Source organism: Rhinopithecus bieti, unplaced genomic scaffold (assembly GCF_001698545.2).
Source record: "Rhinopithecus bieti isolate Rb0 unplaced genomic scaffold, ASM169854v2 scaffold_2254, whole genome shotgun sequence".
NCBI classification, from domain to species: Eukaryota; Metazoa; Chordata; class Mammalia; order Primates; family Cercopithecidae; genus Rhinopithecus; species Rhinopithecus bieti.
In genome coordinates this window covers 2595089-2623040 of record NW_016803982.1, presented here as the reverse complement: position 1 = coordinate 2623040, position 27952 = coordinate 2595089, and the positions used below count along the sequence as shown (strand labels likewise).

Genomic DNA, 27952 nt, shown 5'->3' with positions numbered 1-27952 from the left:
ACTTTATTTCTTGATATATTTCAACCACCAGAACTTACAATTACTGACTTAAACACTACACAGATCTGCCCCCAAAAAGTGAGTCCAGAGAATCAAATTCCTCTGTGTGGATCTATTCGCTCTGTTCTCTGAACTTGGAAAACGCTGTAGTGCAATTCTATGAAATGGTCCCCACGTCAAATAGAAGCCACATGAAAGATGATATGGTCACTTTGATTTCATTCTAAGGTAAAGGAGGATATAAAGTTCACTACTTGAAAATCATCGATTAAGAAAGCAATTTGACATTTTCATGCTAGTTTGTGTAATAATTTTACTGCATATGAAATTACAGAGATTGCATAAATCATTAGGTCAACAGCATACAGAGAAGAACAAAACAAAACATTGTTTGGATCAAATAACAGCACGAACAACTCAATTCTTAAAAATACCACAAATTCCCCGAATGTGGCTCCATTTGAGAGAAAATTTTGCATTTTCTGGATAATGTCTGTAGTTTCATTAAGCAAAATGGAAAACGGCTTTTCAGTTAAAACACTAAAAAGCAACTTACACAGATGTGTTGCCCTCTTCACCTTGGATGTAACAAAAATAAAGATGTGAGGCTGCCTGCTTTTGCCTAAAGCATGGCCTGAACTTTCAACTAATAGTAATTGTTTTATGTAAAATATTACATTACATAACCTCCTATGTATTGAAATTGCACAAGTCAGAGCATCCAAAAACTACTGCAGAAGTCAATTTCTTCCTATGGGGAAAAGCATATAGATATGGATATACTACATGTTACAATTTCCATTCCTCATTCGATTTCCATTCCTCATTCCATTCCATTCCTCATTCCCTATTCAAGACATAAAATACAAATAAATATCCTTACAAAGTTCACAGTATATTGTTTTAAAAAAAGAGATAAAAAAACAAGAATCTTGTCATTAAATAAAAATGCTAATAAACAGATACATTCAATATTTATACAAATTGTAGGGGTCAGTCTATCCTTTCTTGGTCATAATTGAAGTTTAATAGTGCTAGTCCATACACGACAAGGCTCAGATCCCAAATGAAAGTTCAATTCTACTAAAAGTTGCTCAAGATAATTTTTTCTCTTTTTCTGTTTAATTAAAAAAGACAATTTTGGAATTTTATAATTACATTTGAGTTGTCTGAAAAAATACAATTTCAATGAAAAATCATATCAAGCATTCAAGAGTATATTGCTAGTGCTATAATCTTTTTGCATGTCTTTGTTTTCATAGAAAAAAATCAATAAAATAACCTGTCTAAGACTTTTAAATGGTTAAATGTAACCACATACTATTAATGATATGCCTCATGCACACACACACTCAAACTCAAAGCATGAAGGAAAAAGGATCAGACATCTTTCTTTTGCATTAGTTCTAGCTTTCTTCTTAGCAGACCATAGTTCTCCTTAGTTCCTGATGCCGTGGGGTCAAGCTGCAAGGAGATTTCATAGTGTTTCTTGGCCAAGTCTAGATGTCCCCAGCGATGATAAAGCACAGCTGAAATAGCAGGAGATAAATTTCACTGGGAATGCTTCTGAGTAACGTGCTGAATTCCTACCCTCTTGGACAAAGAAATATTACACATCCTATGCAAACAGCTTTCAAAAGTTAATTGTATGAAACAATATTGTTTGTACTGAAAACTTTATTTATTGTAATCACACTCCCTGATGATTATCCATTTACTGCCAGTTACTCCTAGGGCTCTTCACAGCACTAGACAGGATACATCTGCCTACGGTAACATTATGACATAAAGAAGTAAAAAGAAGAGTACATGCAATGTCTCAGTGCTGCCATGAAAGTTCCAGGAAGCAAGGCTGGGTATGGGAGGTGGGGGTGATGGATGCTAGGCACTGTCTAGAGTCTTGACTATGCAGAAGTTCAGCTGTTTATTTTAAATAGATATTTCCCCACACCGTTTGGGGAAGTAAAAGCTTGTTTGGGGCCATTTGGAAATAAGGCCTCTGATATTAAAATGATAGTTACAATAAACCTAGTCATTAGGATGATTAGCCTCTGATCATGACAGTGATTTTGTTAGTAAAACTAACTTTCTATATGGGCAGAAGAGCACCTGTGGATGCTTGTTGGCTTTTGTGAAGAGAAGCTTCAGAGTTGGTAGAGAACAGCTTTGATCCAAAAACATTTCTGTGGGCATTCTAAACATCAACATGCTATGCTCTAAACATCTTAACCATAGAGACATAAAAGGGTGCAAGAAATGAATTCTAGGGAATAAATGATTATAAATGCATTTTAGCCAAGGCATAAGAGGATATAAGAAAGCAGAAGACCAGGTTGGAAGGGGAAGGTCTACTCTGTAAGAAGGAAGGAAAAGGAGGTAAGTTCAATGGCTAGCTTCCAAAGAACATACGATTCATTTACTGGGATAACTCTTTGTAACCACAGCCTCATTCTCTTGATCGGATCTCACCCTTCTCAGCTTAACACAAAGGTGGACAATCTGAGTTTCATCATGAGAAGGTGATAAACAGAGTAGGCAACTTTAGGGCTGTTCTGGTCATGCAATTAAGATTTGTAAGTGTGGCTATCACTTTGCTATCTTTAATGTAATAACAGAATCACATTGTAAAGCCAGGTTAGCTTTAAAAAAACTACTCTCCCAACATTAATTTTATAGACATGCACCCACTTCATTAAAGTTACAGAATTTCAACATGATTCAAGTTGAACATTTTTCTTACCCAAATTACCATGGTAACTTGCAGCATTTGGATTTGCTTTAATTGCCTTGAGGAATAAAGCTTCAGATTCCTAAAAAATGAGAAATATAAAAAGGAAGATATTTATTGTATGCGAAGCAAAAGCAGTTCCCAGTTTTATCACCTATGGTTTTCAAACTTTTAACCACCTCCTTTTGTATCACTGCATTCCTCTAGAAACACTCAGAAGGCCCAGAGGGGCCACGCTCTGCCAAAGAGAGGCTGACAAGGGGCAGCGGGAGGGAGCGGTGGCCGCAGAGAGGGGATGAACATGTTCGTGAGTGCCACCACCTGCCTCCCTGCAGTGGTTGGACTTCCGCCATGTTATGCAAGTCGCCCAGGTCAGGGTGCGTGAAGACAGGAGGTCCAGGGAACAGGAGAGGGCTGAGCCGTGGAGCACGCCCACGCCAATGCCATTTCCAGAGCTCCCAGGGTAGGAGTTGAGGACCATTTCCTCTCCCCCAAGAACCTACAACACTCTGGGCAGCCCAGAAGCAGCCTCATCCATCTGGAAAGAATGAGCAGAAAAGAGGAAGGAATGGCCACCTGTCAACTACATTGTCACAGTACTGGACATGACCATGACCAAATGCCCCTGATGGGTGTGAAGTGATTCTTGTACAACCTTGCATTTCTTCCAAGTCATACTCACTTCCAACCTGGCCACTAAGAGGCAGGGCAAAGTGTCTTCCTACCCTGATCACTGCTGAAAACTGCTGGCTGGATGCCCCTTCTACCATAATGCTGAGAAATAAAGACGCCTAACCTGTTTTTACTGACATGTGCCCCGGGGGTGCTGTTCACTCCATCCACCTTCACATTCCTTAAGGGCAGCATGCTTTAATCAGTATCACATGCTGGGCATGGTGGCTCCTGCCTGTAATTCCAACACTTTAGGAGGCCAAGGTAGGCAGATCACTTGAAGTCAGGAGTTTGAGACCAGCCTGGCCAACATGGTGAAAACCGGTCTCCACCAAAAATACAAAAATTAGCCGGGTGTGGTGGTGCGTGCCTGTAATCCCAGCTACTCGGGAGGCTGAGGCAGGAGAATTGCTCCAACCCAAGAGGTGGAGGTTGCAGTAAGCCGAGAGTGCACCACTGCACTCCAGCCTGGGCAAGAGAGCAAGACACTGTCTTAAAAACAAAAAACATCAGTATCACACACTGAGCTTAACCAACCAAATCTGTTGGTGTGGGGATAGTTTTAGTGCCTTCTACCTGGGTCATACATGAATTTTTCCAGGTGGGCTTCCCACATCTGGGACTGTGCATTTTATAATGTGCAAGACTACCAGTTCCCTTGCCCTGTTACGGCCTGTGGTACCCCTGATAAATTGGCTGGGAATGTGGGGGAACTATCTCCAAAACCATGACCTTTTGGACAGAGCTGGCAGAGAAATATTTATATTTTAGAAATGTCATCCAAGAGGGACTTAAGAAAGACATCAGGATAACATACGGGATGTCAGTTCAAAGTCAGTGTCTACATTCCAAGTTTCAGGGGTTGAAACTCCTTCCAAGAGGGTTAAGACTCTGGCCATATCAGGAAGGCTGCAGAAAAAAAGTCAATGGGTTGTGTAGCTTTGCAGGGGTTTCTGAGTTGCTGGGCTGTTTCTGAGGATTTTCAAACATTTCCATTTAAAACCTAAAACTTGAGACATAGGACGGTCAGGGAACCAAATCTACTTAAAAATGCTTCCCTACCTGTAAATGAAATAGTGTTAACTGGAGAGAAATGGCTTAGGGATAAAAAGTTAGGAGTTTTCTAGTGTTGCTAAATTCATTTATTTATTCAGCTAAGTTCGCAGATGCCTGTGAGGACGAACATCTTTCAGGACATTGAGGAGTCAGCAGTTTGGGGGACACAGTGGTGCTGAAGACAGGGAAGGGCTCAGATCTGACACCTTGTTAGAGGGCTACTGCTCTCAGCAGGGCTGGGCCCAAACTCTGCAGGGTGAGGAGGAGGCCGGTGTGAAGGAACACGGATGAGGAAGAACAGGCAGAGAGCACTGGGCCAGGGGGACAAGGAAGGAAAAAAGAGTCAAGATTTCCAAGCCAGGGCAACAGAAACATGACGGCATGTGGACAAAAGAAGGGGTGTCAGGAGGAAGGGCTGGTTTGAGAGGAGGTGCGGGTGGGCCGGCCCGCCTCTATCCAAGTCATGGGGGCAGCCCCTGGGCCTGTACCTGGGCCTGGGAGTGGGGTTGGATGGGCCTCTTTAGAACGCAGCATCTGTGAGTATTCAAAGCCCATGAAATGTTCATCTATTAAATCAGGGCTTCTAATGGCCTCATTCAGGAAAGCAGTGAGCTGTTTATAAATTGATCTTCTGTGGAGGTCTCTGGATGTGTAAAGACCCAGGCAATGAGCCGATTTATGCCAATGAACCAATAATCTCACATTTAGAGTTGGGATATTTTTTTCCCAACAGAAAGGGGAAAAATAATGTATTATTTTCTGAAGCATATTAGACAAAATGTAATTAACAAAGGCGTAGGGCTTGAGAAAGTCTTGCAAATTGTGTCTCTAGGTAGGAACAAGCGCTAGTCTCTATGTCTAGGCGAGGAAGCCTGGGTGGGTGGAGGTCATTTCAGCCACAGCAGCCACCCAAGAATACTCTGGGGCACAGGGGCCACTGTGCCTCCGCTAGAACAGGAAGGGTAACATGGGTGATCTGATGTGAAGTTGAAACTGACTCACACAGGAAGAGGGTTCTTCTCTATTCTCCCTCCTTCCTTCTGATTGCATCGGGCTGAAGTCTGCGCTTGGTGGTGGTGTGTGGGCCCCACCCTCTAACACACCTGCCAATCTCTCCTTGAAGCTAAGAGAGCTCAGAACCTTGGCCAGCAATAGCATCTAGCTGGGATTTAGTATGATTATTTAACTTTCAGTTACCCTATATTTATAGTAATGATGTGTTGTTTCTCCTTTAAATATATTCATGTTAAAAATCTATTTAAATAAAAATGTCAAGTAAATAAGGTAACATCTAGATGCGGCAAAAAAAAAAAAAAATCATAAAGGTGTGACATAAATGTCTGGAGCTTAGGAAACTGACTTTATCAACATAACCTGTAGGTAAGCTACAGGGCCATTAGAATTAGCACTACAGAAAAAGAAATCAGTACAAGAAGCAATGATTTAAGCACTGAAAAACATTACTTTTCTATTTTGCTTTACCACATTAGCTTGAAATTGGAAATTAAATGGCAAGAAGTAACATAAATTTTAATATATATATATATTTTTTGAGATGGAGTCTCACTCTGTCACCCAGGTTGGAGTACAGTGGTACGATCTCCGCTCACTGCAAACTCCTCCTCCCAGGTTCACACTATTCTCCTGCCTCAGCCTCCTGAGTAGCTGGGACTACAGGCGCCTGTTTTAATACATTTAATGATCCCTAGAGATCCACTGAATGATTGAATGCTCACTATACATACACACACACACACACATATATATATGCATATACACATTTACCATTTGATAGTTGCAAATTATGTTGTGCATTTTTTTGTATCACCTTGTCAAGAGATTGGGCAGATCACTATCTCCATTTTATACATGAACAAACTGAGGCCCAGAGAGGCCGACTGCTGTTAGGTTTTAAAAAGGGCTGCTTAGATAGGATACAAAGGTGCTTAGAGCCATGCAGATATAACGAGAACACTCCCTCTGCCCATCAACACCTCAAAATAGGTTCTGGAAGCCTGAACATTTCAGGGTCAAATGAGAGATGCATGCGATCATTTTACAATTACTTGACTGGGTGCTTTGTAACTACCTGACAGCAATGGAGATACAGAACCGGGACTGAAGTCTTGACTCCAACCTCAAGAAGCCTCCAGGCTCTCTGAGGAGATTTACCAAGTGCATGATAAATAAAACACACGTGCCTGGGTAAAAAGTGAGTTGTCGGGCAGCAGACACCTGCCCTGCCATCAACATAGCTGGGCTGAAGGGTCTGTTCACCCAGCCCTGCAACTCACCACCATATCCCCTCTTCTCTGGAACATTCCGCCCAGGGCTTTGCAAGGAAACAGACCCCTTCACTCCATCCTGAAACAAGCAGTGCCAGGGATGCAGCTGACCATTAGCAACCGGTATCATTTTTGCATTACAAGCGGAAAACCTAAACAGTTGTTTAAAATTCAAACCCTTAATTAAAAAAATACATGGAATGCTTGCTTGGTGGCTGATGCCAGGGCTCAGGAAGTCACATCATGTTCCCCCCACTTGGTAGCTCCTGAAGGTCTCATCGTGAGTTCTGTGTGTCAGATTTCACCTTCTGTTTCCTTACGTTAGGCCCAGAGCCTTGGCCTTGATAATTAAAATGCAAAATGTGTAGAGAAAGAGGAAGCTGATTTCTTCATTCTGCTTTACAGAGTATTTTCTAGTTTATTTGGGGGTTGGGGGAAGAACAACGTGAACTGGAAGCCAAACGAACTCTGGGTTCTGTCCCCTTAATAGAAATTCCAGCAGTTTACAGACTGTGTGATGATAGAAAAATCAATACGATTATATAAGCCGAGTCTTCAAGAAGACTCGCTATAGCTGGGTCACTGGAGGAGAACTGAGACTTGGGACCTCTCCCAGGCTGACAGATGGCTGGAAAGGTCATTAGAAGGGAAACCTGTAAATCTCACCTCCTTCCGTTGCTATACAAGTAGATTCATAAAAAATAAAACTAAACCCTCTTCAAAAAGCTATTTCTGGAGCAAAACCTAGAAATTTTAAAAATGTATAATGAAGCTATTCAACTCCCCAACATTATAAAACTAGAGAAATGCACGAAATTATCTTACCATTGTTATAGAAAATTATACTAATAATGACATGTATTAAACAGAAAAAGAGAAGTGAATAACACTGGACCGATGTTAGCTAGTTGCTGCCTTTAGGTCTTATACATAGGCTGAGTGATCAAAATAAGATATAGCCCCTGATTCTGAAATAAAGTATTTCTCTTAAGAAACGACTAAGGCACTACTTCTGTGATATCTGTGTTCAACACCCAGGATGCTAGGTAAAAATGTATACTCCCTGACCTGACCTAATCCACAAAGCCAATCCCTTGTAGGGAGAATCTGGGCATCTCTGCTTTAACAAGCTCCCTCAGTGATTCTGATAGACCAAATTAAAGTTTACAACCAGTCCCCTTCAACACACAGGGAGTTATGCACAGCCTATTCCTGCTCCACCCTGGCTGCCAACTGGAGCAAAGATTTAGTATCTTGTGGTTTTTTGTTCGTCAGAAAACTCTGGGCCTTGCTGGTGGCCTATATAACTCAGATAAAGAAAAACCTGGAAGCAGCAAGAACCAGTCATGCATCCTCCATGGGTCGCTTATTCTTTTGTGCAGAAGGTGGAACCTGCAGATAAAACCTAGAGCTCCAGCCCATGTGCAAGTGACAGAGTCAAACCCCATTGTGCCAGGGCAGGACCGGGGCACCTCCGGGGATGCACTGTGGCTGCCCCGAGTCCTCCTCTCGCACCAGCCTGCCCGGCCTCTGAGGCCAATCATTTAACAGTTCCCTGTTTGCTCCTGCCCCTTCCTTGGGCTTCTCTTCCTCTCGCCACGTGTGAACAACCGTGGTTAATTCTGATGAGAAAGGACACTGGGTTTGGCCCCCACACTGCTGTCTTTGAAGCAACTTGTCCAGGAAACAAACTGGCCAAGCCACATTGGTGCACCGCTGCCACTGTTTTGGCCTGATTCCTAATTTAACTGGGCAGAAGTAACACTTACGGCTTCTGTCAGATGCTGGCATTAACTGCAGGAACTCACAGCCTGCGGTTTACGCACCTTGTATTTCTGGGATTTCCCCAGCACGTTTGCCAACGAGAACATGAGAGAGTGATCATTAGGTATTAATTCCAGTGCCTCTCTTCCAACTGCTTCAGCTTGGGCTAAATTACCTGGGAGTAAAACATGGAAAAATAAAAGACATGTTAATGTTGTACTCGCATTTTAGCCTCTAACTAACAGGCTTTATGTGCACAGCACATGACAATTATGAATAAACTACTGAAGAAAATCTGTGTAGATCATGTAATACACACCCACATACAAATACACACACGACCTTATGAGTGGCAAAGCCACTGCAATTCAGCACATTTCTGACACAACATATAAACAGCTTTTGATTAACTTCTGTAAAACCATCTGAAACCTAGTTTTAATTTTTCCTCAGATACCAGTTATACCCAAACAAATCTGCAAAATAAGAGGATGACAGTAACACTTTCATAACTGAGAATTTATCACACTGAAGTATACATTCTGTATTTTCCCTAGAAACAAGCATGTATCTGCTCTATACCATGCAGATGATCAAATTATCACCATCATTAACATATTTTTATTGACACATAACTACATATTGATGGGGTGCATGTGATATTTTGATACATGCATACAATGTGTAGTGATCAAATCAGGGTATTTAAGACAACCATCACCTCAAATATTGATCATTTCTTTACATTAGGAACATTTCAAATCCTCTAGCTTTTTTGAAATATATCATAAAGTGTTAACTACAGTCACCCTACTGTGCAATGGAACACTAGAACTGACTCCTTCTATCTGTGTTTGTACCCATTAACCAACCTATCTTTGTCCCTGCCCCCTTCCCAGACCCTAGTAACTACTGTTCTGCTCTCTAGCTCCACAAGGTCCATTTTTTCAGATCCTCCATGCGTGAGAGCATGTGATATTTGCCTTTCTGTTCCTAACACCATCATTTCTTAAAAGACGTTTGGAGTTTTAAAGTGAAGGCGGCAGAGTAACTCCTAAATCAATTGAATCTGGTCTGCTTGGGGATAGGAAACCAGATCTTCAAGTCAATTAGCATCATATAAAAAGTAAGAATCCATGGCTCTGAGTGTAGACTGAGGGGGCTCGTTTGAGTGAAGTCCCTTAACTTGGGGCATGGACCTAGCACTATCCATGTCATTAGCCCCAAGGCCATTCTTGCTCACTTCTGGGTGCTCCCAGCGCCCTAAATGATGGCCAATGGCAGATAACAGGCTTCAGAAGAAACAAGATACTGTCATACTTCTCCCCCATAATTCAACACCAGTTCTAGATGAAGTGTGACTTTCCCAGAATTCACATTCCAGTATGTCTAAAGAAATTCCATTTTCTTTCTTCTCTTTTTTTTTTTTTTTTTCTTGAAAGGGGGTTTTGCTCTTGTTGCCCAGGCTGGAGTGCAATGGCGCTATCTTGGCTCACTGCAACCTCCACCTCCCGGGTTCAAGCAATTCTCCTGCCTCAGCCTCCCGAATAGCTGGGATTACAGGCATGTGCCACCATACCCAGCTAATTTTATATTTTTAGTAGAGATGGGGTTTCTCCATGGTGGTCAGGCTGGTCTCAAACTCCCAACCTCAGGTGATCTGCCTGCCTCAGCCTCCCAAAATGCTGGGATTACAGGTTTGAGCAACCGTGCCCAGCCTAGAAATTCCATTTTCTAGAATAATAGACATTTTTGTAATAGAAAATATTTAACTTCATATTTTTTTTTAAAACTCAGGAGGAAAAAAAGCACAATAATCTCTATTTCGTAAGTCTTCAGTGGCACTTTTCTGTGGAGCCATTTCCTGAGATTTGTTCCATCCACCTCTCTGTACCTGTATTGTCGAGGAGTATAATCATGTTGTTCCAGGCTAGGCTGTGCTCTGGTTTCAGCACGGTGGCATTTCTCCACGCGTTCAAGGCATCCACGTGGCGATTGAGATCTGCATACTGAAAATAAAACACACCAAACAATTAGTATTCCAAGTTTCCTGCTTCCTCGTTCCAAGACATTATGGAAAAAAAAAGAAAAAGCCCAACAAACAAAAATAAAAAACCAACCTAACTTTAATTTATGTAGCTTCTAGTTTTTCGTATCAACTCACTGAATCCTCAAAACAATACCAATGAAGTAAATACTATTGTTATCCCCATTTTACAGATGAAGCAACTAAGACACAAGGAAATGAACTTTCCCAAAGTTATAGACTAGAAATGGTAAAGCAGGAATAAGAACAAGGTCCAAACCTGTAATGTCCCATTTCCTGTTATTTAGTGATTTTAGGAATCAAATCATATTTCAGACTGCTGAAATACTGAAGCAAGCCTCATCATTAGTCTTTTTCACTAAAGACTTCATAAGTTCATTGTTGATAAAGTATTACTTAGAATAGTAAACAAAATATTTCTCATGATCAAAAGCTATGTGTCCAATTCACCTTCTGAAGGGTGGTCTCGGGGCCTCTTCCTGCCTGTGTCTAACGTAAATACAAAAACAGGAGCATATCAGACATACTTTGCAAACTCCTTGGAAAAGTCTCCTATGGTAAGGCAAAACCTCTTGGCACTTTCGAGTTTGCCTCATTTAGGAAGGAGAAAAATACCTGTTGCTTTCTTATTTTTTATAATTTCAACTTTTATTATTATTTTTGAGATAGAGTCTCGCACTGTTGCCCAGGCTAGAGTGCAATGGTGTGATCTCGGCTCACTGCAACCTCCACCTCCCGAATTCACATGATTCTCCTGCCTCAGCTTTCCGAGTAGCTGGGATTACAGGTGCACACCACCATGCCCGGCAATTTTTTTCTATTTTGAGTAGAGATGGGGTTTCACTATGTCGACCAGACTGGTCTTGAACTCCTGACCTTGTGATCCGCCAGCTTCAGCCTCCCAAAGTGCTGAGATTACAGGCAGGAGCTACAGCGCCAGGCCTATGTATGTATGTATGTGTTTAGAAACAGAGTCTTGCTCTGTCCCCCAGGCTGGAGTGCAGTGGCATGATCTTGGCTCACTGCAACCTCTGCCTCCCAAGTTTGAACAATTCTCGTGCCTCAGCCTCCTGAGCAGCTGGGATCACAGACATGTGTCACCACGCCTGGCTGATTTTTGTATTTTCAGTAGAGATGGGGTTTCACAATGTTGCCCAGGCTGGTCTCAAATTCCTGGCCTACCTTGGCCTCCCACAGTGCTGGGATTACAGGCATGAGCCACCATGCTCGGCCTTCAACTTTTATTTTAGATTCAGAATGTACACGTGCAGGTTTGCTGCATGGGTAAATTGTGTGATGCTAGAGTGAGACTCCCGCAGCCATAGAGCGAGACTCCGTTTCAAAAAAAAAATAGTGTCCGGAATTGGTGGGTTCTTGGTCTCACTGACTTCAAGAAAGAAGCCAGGGACCCTCGCGATCCCCAGATAAAATGTTTTGATGAAGGGTAGGTAGACTGAAGTGAAGCAGTAGCTCTCATCACCTGCTTGACATAAATTATGTCTCAAACTATTTCAAAAGGGAAGAAAAAATGGAAAAGACTGTGAAGGGCCCTGGGTGGCAGGTGAGAAAACTGAGGCTCAGGGAGGTTAAAAAATGTGTTCAAGGTCACACTGCTGGTCTGCTGGAGTTTGCTGGAGGTCCACTCCAGACGCTGTTTGCCTAGGTATCACCAGCAGAGACTGCCGAACAGCAAAGATTGCCACCCGTTTCTTCCCCTGGAAACTTCGTCCCAGAGGGGCACCCATCAGATGCCAGCCAAAACTCTCTTGTATGAGCTCTCTGTCGACCCCTGCTGCTAGGTGTCTCCTCATCAGGAGGCATGGGGGTCAGGGACCCACTTGAGGAGGTGGTCGGTCCCTTAGCAGAGCTTGAACGCTGTGGTGTGACATCCGCTGCTCTCCCTCAGGCAGGAACGTTTATGTCTGCTGAAGCTGCACCCACACCCACCCCCTGCCTTAGGCACTCGCCCAGGAAGGTGGGAGTTTAGTCTACAGCCCCCGACTGGGGCGCTCCCTTTCTTTCAGAGATACCCTGCCAGAGAGGAGGATCTATGAAAGGCAGCCTGCTACAGGGATCGCTGAGCTGAAGTGGCTCTGCCCAGTCGAACTTCACTGTGGACTTTGTTTACGCTGTCAGGGAAAGCCACCTACTCAAGGACTCAGAATAGCGACACCCTCCCCACAAGCCAAGCTCAAGTTCCCAGGTGGACTTCAGACTGCCTAGTGCTGGCAGTGAGAATTCAAGACATTGGCTCTTAGGCATTGCTGTTCTGTATGGTGGGATCCACTGACTAGGACCCAGTTGGCCCCCTGGTCTTCAGCCCCTTTCCAGGGAGTGAACAGTTCTGTCCTCCTGGTGTTCACAGGCCTCCACTGAATATGGAAAGAAAAAAAAGAAAAAAGAAACTCCTAGAGCTAGCTCGGTGTCTGCCCAAATGGTCGCCCAGTTGTGCTGAAACCACCAGGCCCGATGGTTAGGCACCGAGGGAATCTTCCTGGTCTGAGAGTGTGAAGACCATGGGATAAGCGTAGTACTGGAAGAACGGCATTAGTCCCTTACGCGCTTCCTTGGCTAGGGGAGGGAGTTCCTGACCACGTGCTCCTGTGAGGTGACACCCCACCCTGCTTCGACTCGCCCTCCATGGGCCACCCCTGTCTACCATTCCCAGTGAGATGAACCAGGTACCTCAGTTTGAAATGCAAAAATCAGCTGCCTCCAGCATTGATCCTCGCTGGAGCTGCCAGACCAGACGTGTCTCATTTGGCCATCTTGCCAGCCACCAAAATAACATGTTTTTTAATCATAAAATAAAGTATGCAAAACTTATGGATAATAATTTGATTTTAAGAGAAATGGGATTTTCTACAAAATTAAATTGTTTATTAAGGGATTCAGAAACAGAAAATGAGAATAGCAAATAACCATGAAGATGGGAAAAAACAAGTTAAGGGAATTGCCTGAAATATGTTTCAAGATGATTCTAGCTGATTGGTTTTAAATCTTCAAGGATCTGCAATTTTCTATTTCTTAATATATTACCAGAAGCAAACTCTTCAAAATAGACACAAGTCTATTCAACCAAGCATAATCTGATGCATAACTTTAGCAAGATAATCTACCACAACACAGTAGTTTTCATACCATATTATGAAATATATCTACATATTTGTGTGAGTTGTGATATACACACACTAAACCATGAAAATTGGGTGAATAGTTTATGTAATTTGGGGACATATGGAAGGACTTTCTCAGTATGACATCTAAGGCAGAAACCATGTAAGAAAATTAAAACAATTTTGAATTTGAATAGACAACTCTAAAAAAACAACAAATAATTCTAAAAGAAAATGGCAGACAGTGAAAATAATTAGAAAACAACACATACAAGGTTAATGTCCTCAATATATGAAGATCACATGCAAGTCAATTAGAAAATGTGAAATGCCTTATAAGAAAATTGAATGAGGCATAAACAGAAAATTTATAAATAATATCAATTACTGTATGAAGAGGGTTTAACATTAAAATAATAAAATAATTCAAATTAAAAAAAAAATTGTGTGATGCTGAGGTTTGGAATATGAATGATCCTGTCATCCAGGTAGTGAGCACAGTACCCAACAGTTAGTGTTTCAACCCTTGTTTGCCTCCCCGCCTCCCCACTCTAGTAGTCTCAAGTGTCTGTGGTTGCCATCTTTATGTATTAGTGCTCACTTATGGGAACATGCGGCATTTGGTTTTCTGTTCCTGCATTTATTTCCTCAGAATAGTGGCCTCCAGTGGCATCCATGTTGCTGCAAAGGACATGATTTTTTTTGTATGGCTGTGTCGTATTCCATGGTGTATATGTACCACATTTTCTTTTCCAGTCTATAGTGGATGGGCACCTAGGTTGATTCTGTGTCTTTGCTATTGTGAATAGCGTTGTGATGAACATATATGAATGCATGTTTTGGTTTTTTTTTTGAGATACAGTCTTGCTCTGTCACCCAGGCTGGAGTGCAATGGCACGATCTTGGCTCACTGCAACCTCCACCTCCCTGGTTCAAGCAATTCTCTGTCTCAGCCTCCCAAGTAGCTGGGATTACAGGCACCCGCCACCATGCCCAGCTAATTTTGTATTTTCAGTAGAGATGGGCTTTCACCATCTTGGCTAGGCTGGTCTTGAACTCCTGACTTCGTGATTCACCTGCCTCAGGCTCCCAAAGTGCTGAGATTATAAGCGTGAGCCACCGCACCCAGTTGCGTGTGTCTTTTGGTGGAATGATTTCTTTTGGGCATATAACCAATCATGAGATTACTGGGTCGAATGGCAGTTCTAAGTTCTTTGAGAAATCTCTAAACTGCTTTTCACAATGGCTGAACTAATTTATATACAGTGTCCAAGCATTCCTTTTCTCCCACAGCCTTGCCAGTGACTGTTGTTTTTTCACTTTTGATAATAGCCATTCTGACTGGTGTGAGATGGTATCTCAATTGTGGTTTTGATTTGCATTTTCTAATGATTAGTGATGATAAGCATTTTCTCATGTTTGTTGGCTGCTTGTATGTCTTCTTTTGAGAAGTGTCTGTTCATGCCTTTTGCCCACTTTTAATGGGGTTGTTTTGTGCTTGTTGATTTGTTACTTACAAATCTCGATATTGGATGCATAGTTTATGAATATTTTTTCCCACTCTGTAGGTCATCTGTTTACTCTCTTGATAGTTGCCACTGCTGTGCAGAAACCCTTTGGTTTAATTAGGTCAATTTTCGTTTTGTTGCAATTGTTTTGAGGACTTAGTCACCAATTTTTTTCCCAAGGCTGTTGTCTAGAATACTGTTTCCTAGTTTTCTTCCAGGATTTTTTTTTTTTTTTTTTTAAAGACAGGGTCTTATTCTGTCATCCAGGCGGGAGTGCGGTGGTGTGATGTGGTGCAACTAGTGGCTCACTACGGCCTTGACCTCCTGGGATCAAGTGATCCTCCCACCTCAGTCTCCCAGGTAGATGGGACTACAGGCACATACCACCATGCCAAGATAATTTTTTTGGATTTTTTGTAGAGATGAAGTTTTGCCATGTTGCCCAGGATGGTTTCAAACTCCTGGGCTCAAGCCATTCGCCTACTCTGGCTCCCAAAGTGCTAGGATTACAGCTGTGAGCCACTGAGCACAGCCTCTTCTAGGATTCTTGTAGTTTGAGGTTTTATATTTAAATTTTTAATCTATCTTGAGTTAATTTTTCTGTATTGTGAAAGGTAGGGGTCCAGTTTCACTCTTTTGTGTATGGCTAGCCAGCTATCCCAGCATGATTGACTAGGAAGCGCTCGCCCCATTGCTTTTTTTAAAAAAAATATTGGTTGAAGACCACATGGCTGTAGGTGTGTGGCTTTATTTCTGGGTTCTGTATTCTGTTCCTCTCATCTGTGTGTGTGTTTTTGCACCAATACCATACTGTTTTGGTTACTGTAGCCTTATAGCACAGTTTGAAGTCAGGTAATGTGATGCCTCTGGCTTTGTTCTTTATGCTGAAGATTGCTTTGGCTGTTCAGGTTCTTTTTTGGTTCAATATGAATTTAAGAATAGCTTTTTTCTAATTCTGTGAAAAATGACATTGGGAGTTTGATAGGAACAGTGTTGAATCTGTAGATTGCTTTGGGCAGTATGGCCATTTTAACAATATTGATTCTTCCAATCCATGGTCATGAAATGTTTTTCCATTTGTTTGTGTCACCTCTGATTTCTTTCAGCAGTGTTTTGTAGTTCTCCTTGTAGAGATCCTTCACCTCTTTGATTAGCTGAATTCCCAGGTATTTTACCCTTTTTATGGCTATTGTAAATGGGATTGCATTCTTGATTTGGCTCTCAGCTTGAATGTTATCAGTATATAGATATGTTTCTTACTTTTGTACACCGACTTTGTATCCTGAAACTTTACTGAAGTTGTTTATGAGTTCCAGGAGCCTTGTGGCAAAGTCTGCAGGGTTTTCTAGGTGTAGAATCACATGGTCCATGAAGATAGATAGCTTGACTTCTTCTTTTCCTATTTACATGCCTTTTATTTATTTTTCTTGCCCGATTGCTTTGGCTGGGACTTCCAATACCATGTTGAGTAAGAGTGGTGACAGTGGGCATCCTTGCCTGGTTCCATTTCTCAAGGGGAATGCTTCCAGATTTTTGTTGCTTCTTTTGAGAGGCAATGTTAACATTGGTAACAGAATATAAAATGGCTAGCTCTCAATTTGCATAGTTAATAAAAGCACAGAGAGAGAGAGAGGGATTTTTTTTTTACCAGGTGACCCTGTTGCCCTCTTATCTCAGTTCAAATGCACATTCTATTTGAGTGTACTTGATCCCTTTAACTCTGCAAAAAGTACAAATGATCACAATTTGTCAGAGTTTAAGACTTGTTTCCTTACTTACTGGCAAGTCTGTCTTTTTTTTAGATGACAAAACCATTTTGACTTGTCCTGTGCTACACAGCAAATAGATAGCATATTATGCAAGAAAAAGAAAGCTTTAATGGAATTATGGAAATACTTATGAACATCCATTTGCTGAAGATGTTGTCGGAATTTCCCATGAGACTCAGAAACTCAAGTTACAATATTTTTACCCCTTTAATGAGGAAATGATAGGAAAAGTTCAAAAAATTAAAATAATTTGGGATGCTTAATTATTCTAACACAATTATCTCTATTTGATGTTCCAGTGATTCCTCAGATCAATTCACTCCACCGTAATATGCATGAGTCACTTGGACAAAATCCATGGTGGCATTTGAACACACCCAAAACAACCAACATAACTTCATTTATCCAACATGACAAAATTCTTTACTACTTTACGGTTACTACAACAATTATTATTGCTATTTATTGAAGAATAGACTGAATGAGATAAAATTTGGTTTCATTTTGTCTCAAACTCTACTCATCTTATAGCATCTACACAAAGGGAACAAACTTTCAGGGAGGCAGAGAAAAGTGGTGATTTAACCAAAACTGTTCATCCAGGAAGTAGACGGGTAACATCAGTTACCCAGCAGTCCTTCGCCCACCGTTCTGTACTCTGCTCTGAGAAGCAGGGGCTGGGAGTCTGCAACTACATTTCCCAGGTTTCTTCACCCTTTGGGTCCTTTCTGTCAACAGGTGCTGGGTGGTGGGGAGAGGGGAGCAGTCCTTTCCTCCCACTCTCACTCTCTCCTTCCTTCCCCTGGCAGTGTCTCTGAAGTGACTACATCCCCTCCTCCACCGTCCCAGGGTGGAAGCAGTGGTCTGTCTCCCATGATCACAGCTCTTGAGGCTGTGGTAACTCCATAGATTGGAACCTCTTGTGATTTCTTAAATCCTGGTAGTGCTACTTTCTCCTGTCTGTTCCCAAACCTATAGGATTCCCTTTAACCTCTGAGTTCATGTTACTATCCCATTTTTGCTCAATCAGCCTTCCAATGATAGTCTAACCAATTCCCTATATTAAGTCTTCTCTATCTAAAACACTTAGAATGGTTTCTGTTTTCTTGAACACATCCAGTGCTTTCATCATGCATTGTCTTCGGTAATCCCTCTAGCCACTAAACTTTCTAAGATTAGTAACATGTCCCAGTAATCGCGCTCTTCCTGATTTCCTATTCCACAAGAGAACTTCCTTATATTCTTTCCATATTCGGGTCTAGAAATCAAAACAAATCTCTGTCTCCTGTTACTAGAGAGTGATTTCTTAAAACACCAACAATTAAAAAAAAAACCCTCTTAAGTTATTAAGTTCTTATTTGCCAATATATAAACGGGTTGGTCGAGTTGTTAAAGATTAAGCTCTTAATGCTTTTAAGCTGTCAAACAGGAAAAAGCTGGATCATTAAACCACAATGGAGAGCAAAAGCCTGAAATAAGCAGGAACAGTTGGCGGAAGGGAACACAGGAAGACCATTTCACGGTAGCGTAATTAGTAAACAATATAAACAAAAAGCAGTACAAGGTCTCAATCTGTTCAATGCTACAGATGATCTTCCAATTTAAAGTGTAATGAATCCCAAGGACTACAGCACATGATGAAAGCTGGTACTTTATATTCTACATTCTTCCCTTTGGACATCACTCTTACAGAAGGAGCATTTATTATAAATCCTCTATTTTCCAAATCCCAAGGAATTGCAGTGATGGGCAGCTACTAGGAGAGGGGAGAAGACTAAGCTGTAGAGCCTAGAGGATAACCTGGGAGGCTGTGGGCAGACCCACTCACTTTGTGAGCAATAAAGTAACAGAAGAGCAACCTCCAGAAAAGGAAAAAAAAGGGACGAAAGAAGAATTCATATGAATATCAAGTCTCATATTTAGTCACTTGACTACTAGTTTAACAGATAGTGAACAGAAACGGTAATCCCTACACCCATATATTCATAACCACCCAAATGCATGAATTCAGGTAAGATCTCATGTGTTCCCATCCTCCACCCCACCCCTATTCTCACTTCACTAACTTTGTGACGATCGCCCCTGCTTTGTATGTGATTGAATTTTGAAGTCACCACTCATAACATTATGTTGAGGTTTCACAGCCTCCCCTTCCCTCTGGGAACAAACAGCCGATCATTATAATAGTTTCAGCTCTCCTGGAATCTTCAGGTCTCACAGAGAAAGCGGTTTCAACATCAAAGCAGGTAACTAGGTCATAAAGCACAGACTTTTAAAATGTAAAAGAACAAAAATGCACGCAAGGTCAGTGGTTCTGGAGAGAGTTAACGTGAGACAAAGGAGTATCTTGCCATTAATCTTCCTTGTTCAAGCATCATGCCATTCCATGGGTTCAGCCACATTCCTGCCACCCTTGCCTCTGTCCCCAGAAAGAAATAATTCCTCCTTTCCACACTGGAGTCAGCACATAGAGGACGTATCTTCCTATGGCATATCATAACTGAAACACGTTTTGCATTTTTTGAGTAATAAAAATGCAATGATACGGTTTGGCTGTATCCCCACCCAAATCTCATCTTGAATTGTGGCTCCCATCATTCCCATGTGTTGTGGGAGGGACCTGGTGAAAAATAACTAAATCACGGGGGCGGTTTCCCCCATACTGTTTTTGTGGTAGTGACTAAGTCTCATGAGATCTGATGGTTTTATCAGGGGAAAACTCTTTTTTGCTTGGCTCTTATTCTCTCTTGCCTGCTGCCATGTAAGTTGTACCTTTCACCTTCCGCCCTGATTGTGAGGCCTCCCCAGCCACGTGGAACTGTGAGTCCATTAAACCTTTGTTTCTTTATAAATTACCCAGTGTCGGGAATATCTTTATCAGCATTACGAAAACGGACTAATACATGCAACCACTTTCCTTTAATATTTCTAACACAAGCATTACTCGTCCACATAAAGGGACTTCTGCAGAGGGGGAAAGGTCACATTTTACCATTAGGTAGCCAGACGTTCCTGCCATCTTGTTTTCTCCATTCGTAAGATTCTATCTCCACAACTCACAAAATCATGGCTACCAAGTCCAGAAACAAAGACAGTAAGACCAAAGACATTCACATTATGGTAAAAACCAAAGCTTGGTTTTCCAATAAATGTCAAGCAGTCAATGTTTTCTAGGATTGTTCCCCACAAACCATGGCTTCTCTCTAACGTGATTACCCTGTCATCTAAGTTCAGACAGAGCTGCTTCCCAGGTGCAGGGCCAACGACAGGGTATTGGAATCACCTGGGTGATTCATTATTGATATTTTACTTAATTTTTTTGAGGCAGAATCTAGCTCTGTTGCCCAGGCTGGAGTGCAGTGCTGCAATCTCGTCTCACTGCAACCTCTGCCTCCCAGGTTCAAGTGATTCTCCTGTCTCAGTCTCCCAAGTAGCTGGGATTACAGACATGCACCACCAGGTCTGGCTATTTTTTGTATTTTTAATAGAGATGTGGTTTTGCCATGTTGGCCAGGCTGGTCTTGAACTGATCTCAAGTGATCTGCCCGCCTTGGCCTCCCAAAGTGCCAGGATTACAGGTGTAAGCCACTGTGCCCAGTTTATTATTGTTACTTTAAAAATACAGATTCTCTGTAGAGCCTTTGATTCCCTAAATGTGAGATGGGGTGGGACAGTCTGGATGCATGTCAATTTTGGAAACTACTAGTTGGGTTTTTTTTTTTTTTTTTTTTTTTTTTTTTTTTTTTTACAGAGGGAGAAGGAGCCAATGCAACAGCTAGTCTTTACTGGAAAGATGAAACTTTACAGCACATTTTGAGTAACTTGGTGCAGGCGCTCAACGCACCAGCTTGTAATGGGTTCCACAGCTGGGGCATTGCTGGGTCTTGCCTTTGTGCAGCCAAAACCAGATGACAGCACTGTTGTCCTCTTCATAGATGCACCCACTATTCTCTTGTTGGTGAAGGAGGGGGCGAAATTAGGGTCTTCCTTGGTGCCTAGAGCTGTCTTGGGGGGTAGTACATTGTATGGGTCCAGTCCCTTCCTTGTGGTCATCATGACCTCCATCTCTAACCAGTCATCTACTTGTTATCAGTAGAAACACCACCTCCAGGATGGGTGTGATGGCTCACACCTGTAATCCCAGCACTTTGGGAGGCCGAGGTGGGCGGATCATGAGGTCAAGAGATTGAGACCATCCTGGCAAACACGGTAAAACCCTGTCTCTACTAAAAATACAAAAAATTAGCCGGGAGTGGTGGTGGGCGCCTGTAGTCCCAGCTACTCAGGAGGCTGAGGCAGGAGAATGGCGTGAACCCAGGAGGCGGAGCTTGCAGTGAGCTGAGATAGCGCCACTGCACTCCAGCCTGGGCGACAGAGCAAGACTCTGTCTCAAAAAAAAAACAAAAAACAACAACAAAAAACACCACCTCCAGAAGCTATGGCACGCACCGCGGCCGTGCCATTGGGATAGCCGGCTCTCAGGGCCTGCGCAGCCAAGCGCTCCAGCTCCATGAAGTATCCTTGAAAGCCATCATGCCCGCGACAAGCAGCCAAGGGAACTACCAGTTTTGACAACATAAGAACTCTTTAAAGTGAAACTCTGTCTCAAAAAACAAAACAAAACAAAACCAAAAAAAAACAAACAAAACCAAGAAGCTTCAGGCCTTTAAAATGAGGGTAAGCAGGTATCTCTTTAGAACACGAGGATGCTTTCCTACCTGTAAGGCTAAGCTGGGTAAAATCTGGAAATCTACATATAAACTTCTGTGAAAGTCACATCACTATGGATGTATTCCAGTTTGGTTAAAATGAATAAAAATTTTTTTAATTAGCAATTTTTATCAAATACATCTAAATATATTAAGAACATATGTATCTGGTTTCTTGAAACCAAATTAAATGGTTGATTATAGGGAGAATACAACCATTCGTGTTTTAAGAATTTTGCTATGTGTGTGTGTCTCATTTTATTTTTGTCAAGAAAATCAAGAGCAATCAGATCTTCACAAACATCCTGTCAATAACCAAAAATATAAGCTACTAGAGAACACATTATTTTTTATTTCCACCAAATAACGTCAAAGCCCTTTCAAGTAAATCCCATGCCCTCCAAAGCTGCCTTTTTTGGGAGAAATGCTCCCTGCAGATGAAGAGCTCTGCTCCCTTGAAGAAGGAGAACAAGGGAGCTCAGAAATCATACTACGGATTTGTTTCTTTAATCTCTGTTCTTATTCAATTTTTGTTTTAAAAACAGAGAAACTGATGTTTATCAGGAAGTTACCTGTTGGAGCACTGTTTTGCAGGGCGGATGGGATTTTTAACATTTTAGTTTATTCCTTGGTTTAACCTTTTGCCTGGGTGACCTCTTAAACTTGACTAATTCACACTGCACCGCTCTCTAATGAGAGCTTTAAAAAATTACTCATAAGGAAATCACATAGCTACCTTCCAATGAGATAAAAACAAGTGAAAGAAGTTTATAAAATGTATGGAGTAGGTGGGTGTCACTATGTCATTTTATTATAAATAAGAAAAAGAACCCATCTTTCCTTCCGCAGGCATGGCACCCCAAGCTTACCAGACGCCCGAGGTTGTAGTAACAATCTGGGTATTTCCTTCTGTGTTTAATTGCCATCCGGTAACTTTGCTCTGCGGCTTCAAACCGTTTCAGGCTGTTCTGTACTATGCCTAGATTCATCCACGCAGCAGCAAAGTCTGGCCTAGAGGAGCAGTTTTCACAAAGATAAACAAGAAGACAAAAGGTTTAGATGTCGGAATGCAGGAGCTTCTTTCTTTGTCACTAGCATAATTATAAAGACAATGCTTACTGTATTCGAACAGCCAAAGACAGCAACTCCTCAGCTTCCCGTAGCTCATTCCTTTCTTTTAAGATATTTCCAAGATTATTCATGGCATGAACATACTTGGGATTTAATCTGGAAGTTGAGAGAAAAACCAAGCTGACCATTAAATACTCAGTGTAAGTTTTTACTAAACTCTCAGGAACTGGCAAAGATATTGTAAAGTTGGAGTCTTTAAAGGAATGGGTGTTTCATACCAGAAAGTGAAAACGATCTGTGTACATAATTCCTCTGTAAGACATACTCGCCATACCTTACAGCTTCCCGGTAGTATCTGATGGCAGCTGTCTGGTTGCCTTTATCAGCCAGGTTTTTGCCAATGTTGTAGTGAACCTGCAGACAGAGAATAACTGGGCCATCAGCAGACAGACTTCTTGTTCAGAGCCTGGACCCCATCATATCTTCTAACTGAAGACAAAAGGTAAAGGGATGAGGAAAAAAGTCACCCACCAGAACTTTAGCTAAAACCCTACGTTAGGAGTTGCTTGTGCTTTTATCTCCAACCCTGTAAGAGGATCAGAAGAAAGGGGGTACAGGCATGGTACATCTCTAAAGCACAACAGAAGGGAAATAACTAAAGACCTCACCAGAGAAAGCCAGAAAACTACAAAGCTGGGCTTTTTAAAATTTTCCTTTTGATTTTTAGAGATGGGGTCTTGCTATGTTGCCCAGGCTGGAGTACAGTAGCTATTCACAGGTGCAACTATAGCATACTGCAGCCTTGAACTCCTGGGATTCAGGGATTCTCTTGCCCCAGCCTCTCAAGTGGCTGGGACTACAGGTACACACCACCACACTTGGCTTGTTTTTATCATCGAAACCTCAAATCCCCCTCACCTACACACTCCACTAGAGCTGAGATAACAAAGTCCAGTCTCATGTGGACATGAGTAGAAGAAAGCATGATTCTGTCCACCCATTTAAGCAAATATGGCCCTTTCTTGGATGACACCTTTCTTCTATAGCTAGCATCACGAGCATTTTACTCTGTATCTGTTCTAAGCAGAATGTTTGTGGACTCCCCAAATCCAAATGTGGAAATCCTGACTCCTAATGTGATGGTGTTGGGAAGCAGGGCCTCTGGGAGGTGACTGGGTCATGAGAGTGGAGGCCCATGAATGGATCAGTGCCCTCGTCAAAGAGGCCCTGGAGAGCTCCCGTGCCCCCTTTCTGCCACGTGAGGACACAGTGAGAAGACCGTCTGTGAACCAGGAGGCAGGCCCTCACCACACAACCAACTGCCTGCACCTTGATGGTGGGCTTTCCAGCCTCTGGCACTGTGAGAAGTGAGTGTCTGCTGTTGAAGCCACCCTGTCTCTGGTATTATTCTCACAGGGTCTGAGCAAAGGCCTCAGTGTGGCTGGAGCACGCAGAGCAGGGATGCAGGCTGGAGAGCCTGGGAGGAGCAGCTGTGCTCGCAGGGAACCCCGAGCAAGGGCAGGCTTGGATCAGTCGTTGTCCTCAGAGCCACGAGGCTGGGGCGGGGTGGGGTCTGTAAGTGTGTGAGTGCCCCAGGGCTGCGGCAGCAAAGCACCACACACTGAGGGACTTAACACAACCCACTTCTCTCACAGTGCTGGAGGCTGAGATCACGGTGTTTGCAGGGCTGGTCCCATCACAGGCTGAGAGAGCGACTGCTCCCTGCCTTTCTCCTGTCTCACGGTGCTTGCCCGTAATCTCTGGCTTGCAGATGCCTCGCTCCCACCTCTGCCTCTGTCTTCATGACCATCTCACCTCTTGTCTGTCTCCCTGTCTTAAAAGGACACCAGTCACACTAGATTAAGGGCCCATCATCCTCTTGGATGACCTCATCTTAACTGACATCTTAATTACATCTGCAACAACCCTATTCCCAAAAAAGACTATACTCCCAGGTCCCAGGGGTTAGGATTGGAGCGTAGCTTTTGGGAGGCATAATTCCACCCATAGCAGGAGGCCGGGTCGGGGGTGGCAGAGGTCATCATCAGGTTTACGTCCGTAGGAAACAAATCCCGTGGTGGGAAAGGGATGTGAGTGGGGGAGAAGCAGATGTCAGGGCCTCCGGGGAGGCTGTGGCTGCAGTCCTAGGAGAGAGGTCAGCATACTGAACTAGGGTGCTGGTGAATCTGTGGAGGGGTTTGAAGAACAGTGAGGAAGCAAAAAGCATAGAAACTGGTGACCAACTGATAGGAGAGAGGGAAGCATGTCAAGAACAAACGGTAGGTTCCCAACATTCAGGACAGAATGTGTGTGATGGCTTTCAAGAGACGTGATGGGCGATCAGGCTTGTTTAGGGGGACAGGATAGGCCGACGTGGAAGTCCACGGTCACCATCCATCTCCAAAGTTCTTTTCATTTTGCAAATCTGAAACTCTGTACCCATTCTCCCCTCCACCGAACCCTGGCAACCTCCGTTCATTTTCCATCTCTATGCATTTGACTCCTATGTACCTCATGTAAGTGGAATTGTACAGGATTTGTCCATTTGTGTCACTTGTGCCAGAATTTCCTGCCTTTTGTGGCTGAATAATATTCTCTTGCACGAGTACACCACATTCTGTTTGTCCATTTGTCCCTGGATGGACACCCTGGGAGGCTTCTACTTTTTAGCTGTTGTGAATAAAGCTGCTATGAACATGGGTGTACAAATATCTCTCTGAGTCTCTGCTTTCGGTCCTTCTGGGTATTTGCCTGGAAATGGAATTGTTGGATAACAGAATTCTGTGTTTAATTTTTTGAGGTACTAACATGGATAATTTTATGTTATAGGAATTTTACCTCCATTAAAGAAAAAGAGAGAATGAGGAAAGGATTTTCAATGATTGAAGAGGGGGTGAAGTAGGCTGGATGGAACGAGGCTCCCAGCTGCCAAGTTACTAGGAATTCTCAGGTCACCTTGGAATGAGGGCATCAGGGAAGCCAACGTCTGGTAGTTTCTCAACTATATGTGGGCTTAGAATAAATGACAAAAGAAAAAAGTAGGGACCTGAACTAAGCCCAGGGCAGCAAGATGACACAAGCTCAAGAAGACTACAAGAAAAAGAATTTGTTGGCTGGGCGCAGCGGCTCATGCCTGTAATCCTAGTACTCTAGGAGGCAAGGTGGCTGGATCACCTGAGGTCAGGAGTTCGAGACCAGCACGTCCAACATGGTGAAACCCCATCTCTACTAAAAATACAAAAATTAGCTGGGCGTGGTGGTGCATGCCTATGATCTCAGCTACTCAGGAGTGTGAGACAGGAGAACTGCTTGAACCCAGGAGATGGAGGTTGCAGTGAGGCGAGAGCATGCCACTGCACTTCAGCCAGGGTGACAGAGTAAGACTCTGTCTCTCTCTCTCACACACACACACACACACACACACACACACACACACACACACAAAATAAAATAAAATAAAAGCATTTGTTGATGACCAAAAGCTCCTTTTGGGACTTTACAATACAAAGGGAGTAGCAAGTCAAGAGGAGGTGATGCTATAGAAACTCACTCAATCAGAAGCATGAAGTGTGAGTGCTGCTAACAACAGTCACGGTGAATGGTAAGATGGTGTGTAGCTGGCACGCCTCGAGTGCCACCCACCAGCCGGGTGCGGTGTTGCGTGCTGCGTGATCGCAGTCTCTCCTCACGGTGGCTCAAGGCCGTGGCTGCTGTGACCCTCTCTTCTGAGTTGATAAACTGCTTTGGGGCCGTTCAGCATCTCATCTAGGGCTATGAAGTTGGACTGGAACCAGGCTCTGAAGCCTGTGTTTCTTCCCACTAGATAATACACATTGATTACAGTGCTGGGGGAAGATGAGGGTGACTGCTCGAGGAACTTTCTAGATCCACTCATTCATACCACTGGCCTTCCTCCTAAGTAAAATCACATTTCTTTTTATATGGTATTGTCCCCCAAAGTTCACATTCAACCCTCAGTACCCTAGAATGAAAATGTATTTGGAGGTAGGGTCTTTAAAGAGGTAAGTAAGGTCAAATGAGGTCATATGGTTGGGCCCCCATCCATATGACCCCAATCCAGTCTGAATGGCGTCCTTACAGGAAGAGGAAATATGGACACAAACACCAGAGATGTGTGTGCACAGAAGACAAACCACGTGAGGACACAGGGGGAAGGCACCGTCTGCAAGCCAAGGAGAGGCCTCACAAGCAACCAACCCTGCTGACACTTTGATCTGCCAATTCCAGCATTTACAACGGTGAGAAAATAAACTGTGGTCTAAGCCACCCAATCTCTGTGTGTGTGTGTGTGTGTGTGTGTGTGTTTATAGCAGCCTGAGAAGACTAATAAAATCTCGAAATACAGAAGTGGTTTAAACACATTCAAGTAACATGTCGGAACACGACTTCCAAATGACCCCCGAAACACAAGCACATCCTGCCTTATCCATCTTAACCTACAGTTACAGCACTGCCTCCAACACTTCGATTTCTGGAAGAGTATGCAGCAGTGCATATTAACAGGTTTTCTTAACTGCCAATTTAAAAGCACGTAGATTCATGTTCAACCACTCTGACGAAAGGACTCACAAGCAGAGAAATCGCAGGTGATAAAAATGTGTGCACTACACAGTAGAATTTAAACTTTCTGCATCAAATTATTGTCCATTCACAGGCATTTTCGTCCTTAAACTGTATCTTGGAGGAGGCTCAGTTAATGCTATCGCCCAAGTGTGTGCTGAGAAAAGTGCTCTAAATGATTAGAATTTGAGCTTTCCCCAACCCAGCTTGGACATGCGACTTTACCTCCTCTCCTATGCACAAAAGAACCTAGGGTCAGATAATCCAATCTGCCAGTGATGTCTTTGTGGTCCTCAGAATACAAATATAGCTTCTACTCAGACATCAACACGATGCCCGCCTCTTCCGCCCCAAGCTCCTGCTGTTTCCCTTTGTTCCAGGCAAATTCTGTTTTCTCAATAAAAAGCCCAAAGAGTTCAACCGCCCTCTGCAGTATAGACAGTGTTCTGTTAGACACTCAGAATGCCAGAGACCAGAAGATCAAGGGAGAAGGACGTGGGACTCTGGAACAGGAACTAGTTAAAAATCTGATACAGCCTTAGAAGGCAGGCCATCCCTAAGAACTGGTAAACAGGTTTACCCAGAGGCCAGCTTTATCCTATGGGTTAGGTAGAGGGCTTTTTATGGTTAGGTTAGAGGATTTCTT

At 42.9% G+C, this 27952-nt stretch overlaps 1 protein-coding gene across 3 annotated transcripts in view; it reads right to left on the bottom strand.

Moving 5' to 3' along the window:
• Nucleotides 1–293: 293 nt before the first annotated feature.
• The window catches only part of TMTC4 (transmembrane O-mannosyltransferase targeting cadherins 4), a 66455-nt gene continuing 38796 nt past the window's right edge, over nt 294–27952 (bottom strand). For all 3 annotated transcript variants that reach the window (XM_017861720.1, XM_017861725.1, XM_017861711.1), the window contains 7 exons: nt 23060–23139; nt 22774–22881; nt 22524–22665; nt 10400–10514; nt 8568–8680; nt 2741–2810; nt 294–1529 (listed from right to left, as the gene is read on the bottom strand). In XM_017861720.1, coding sequence (XP_017717209.1) covers nt 1381–1529; nt 2741–2810; nt 8568–8680; nt 10400–10514; nt 22524–22665; nt 22774–22881; nt 23060–23139 — 777 coding nt within the window. In that variant the 3' untranslated portion in view covers nt 294–1380. The remainder of the gene's footprint in view (nt 1530–2740; nt 2811–8567; nt 8681–10399; nt 10515–22523; nt 22666–22773; nt 22882–23059; nt 23140–27952) is intronic.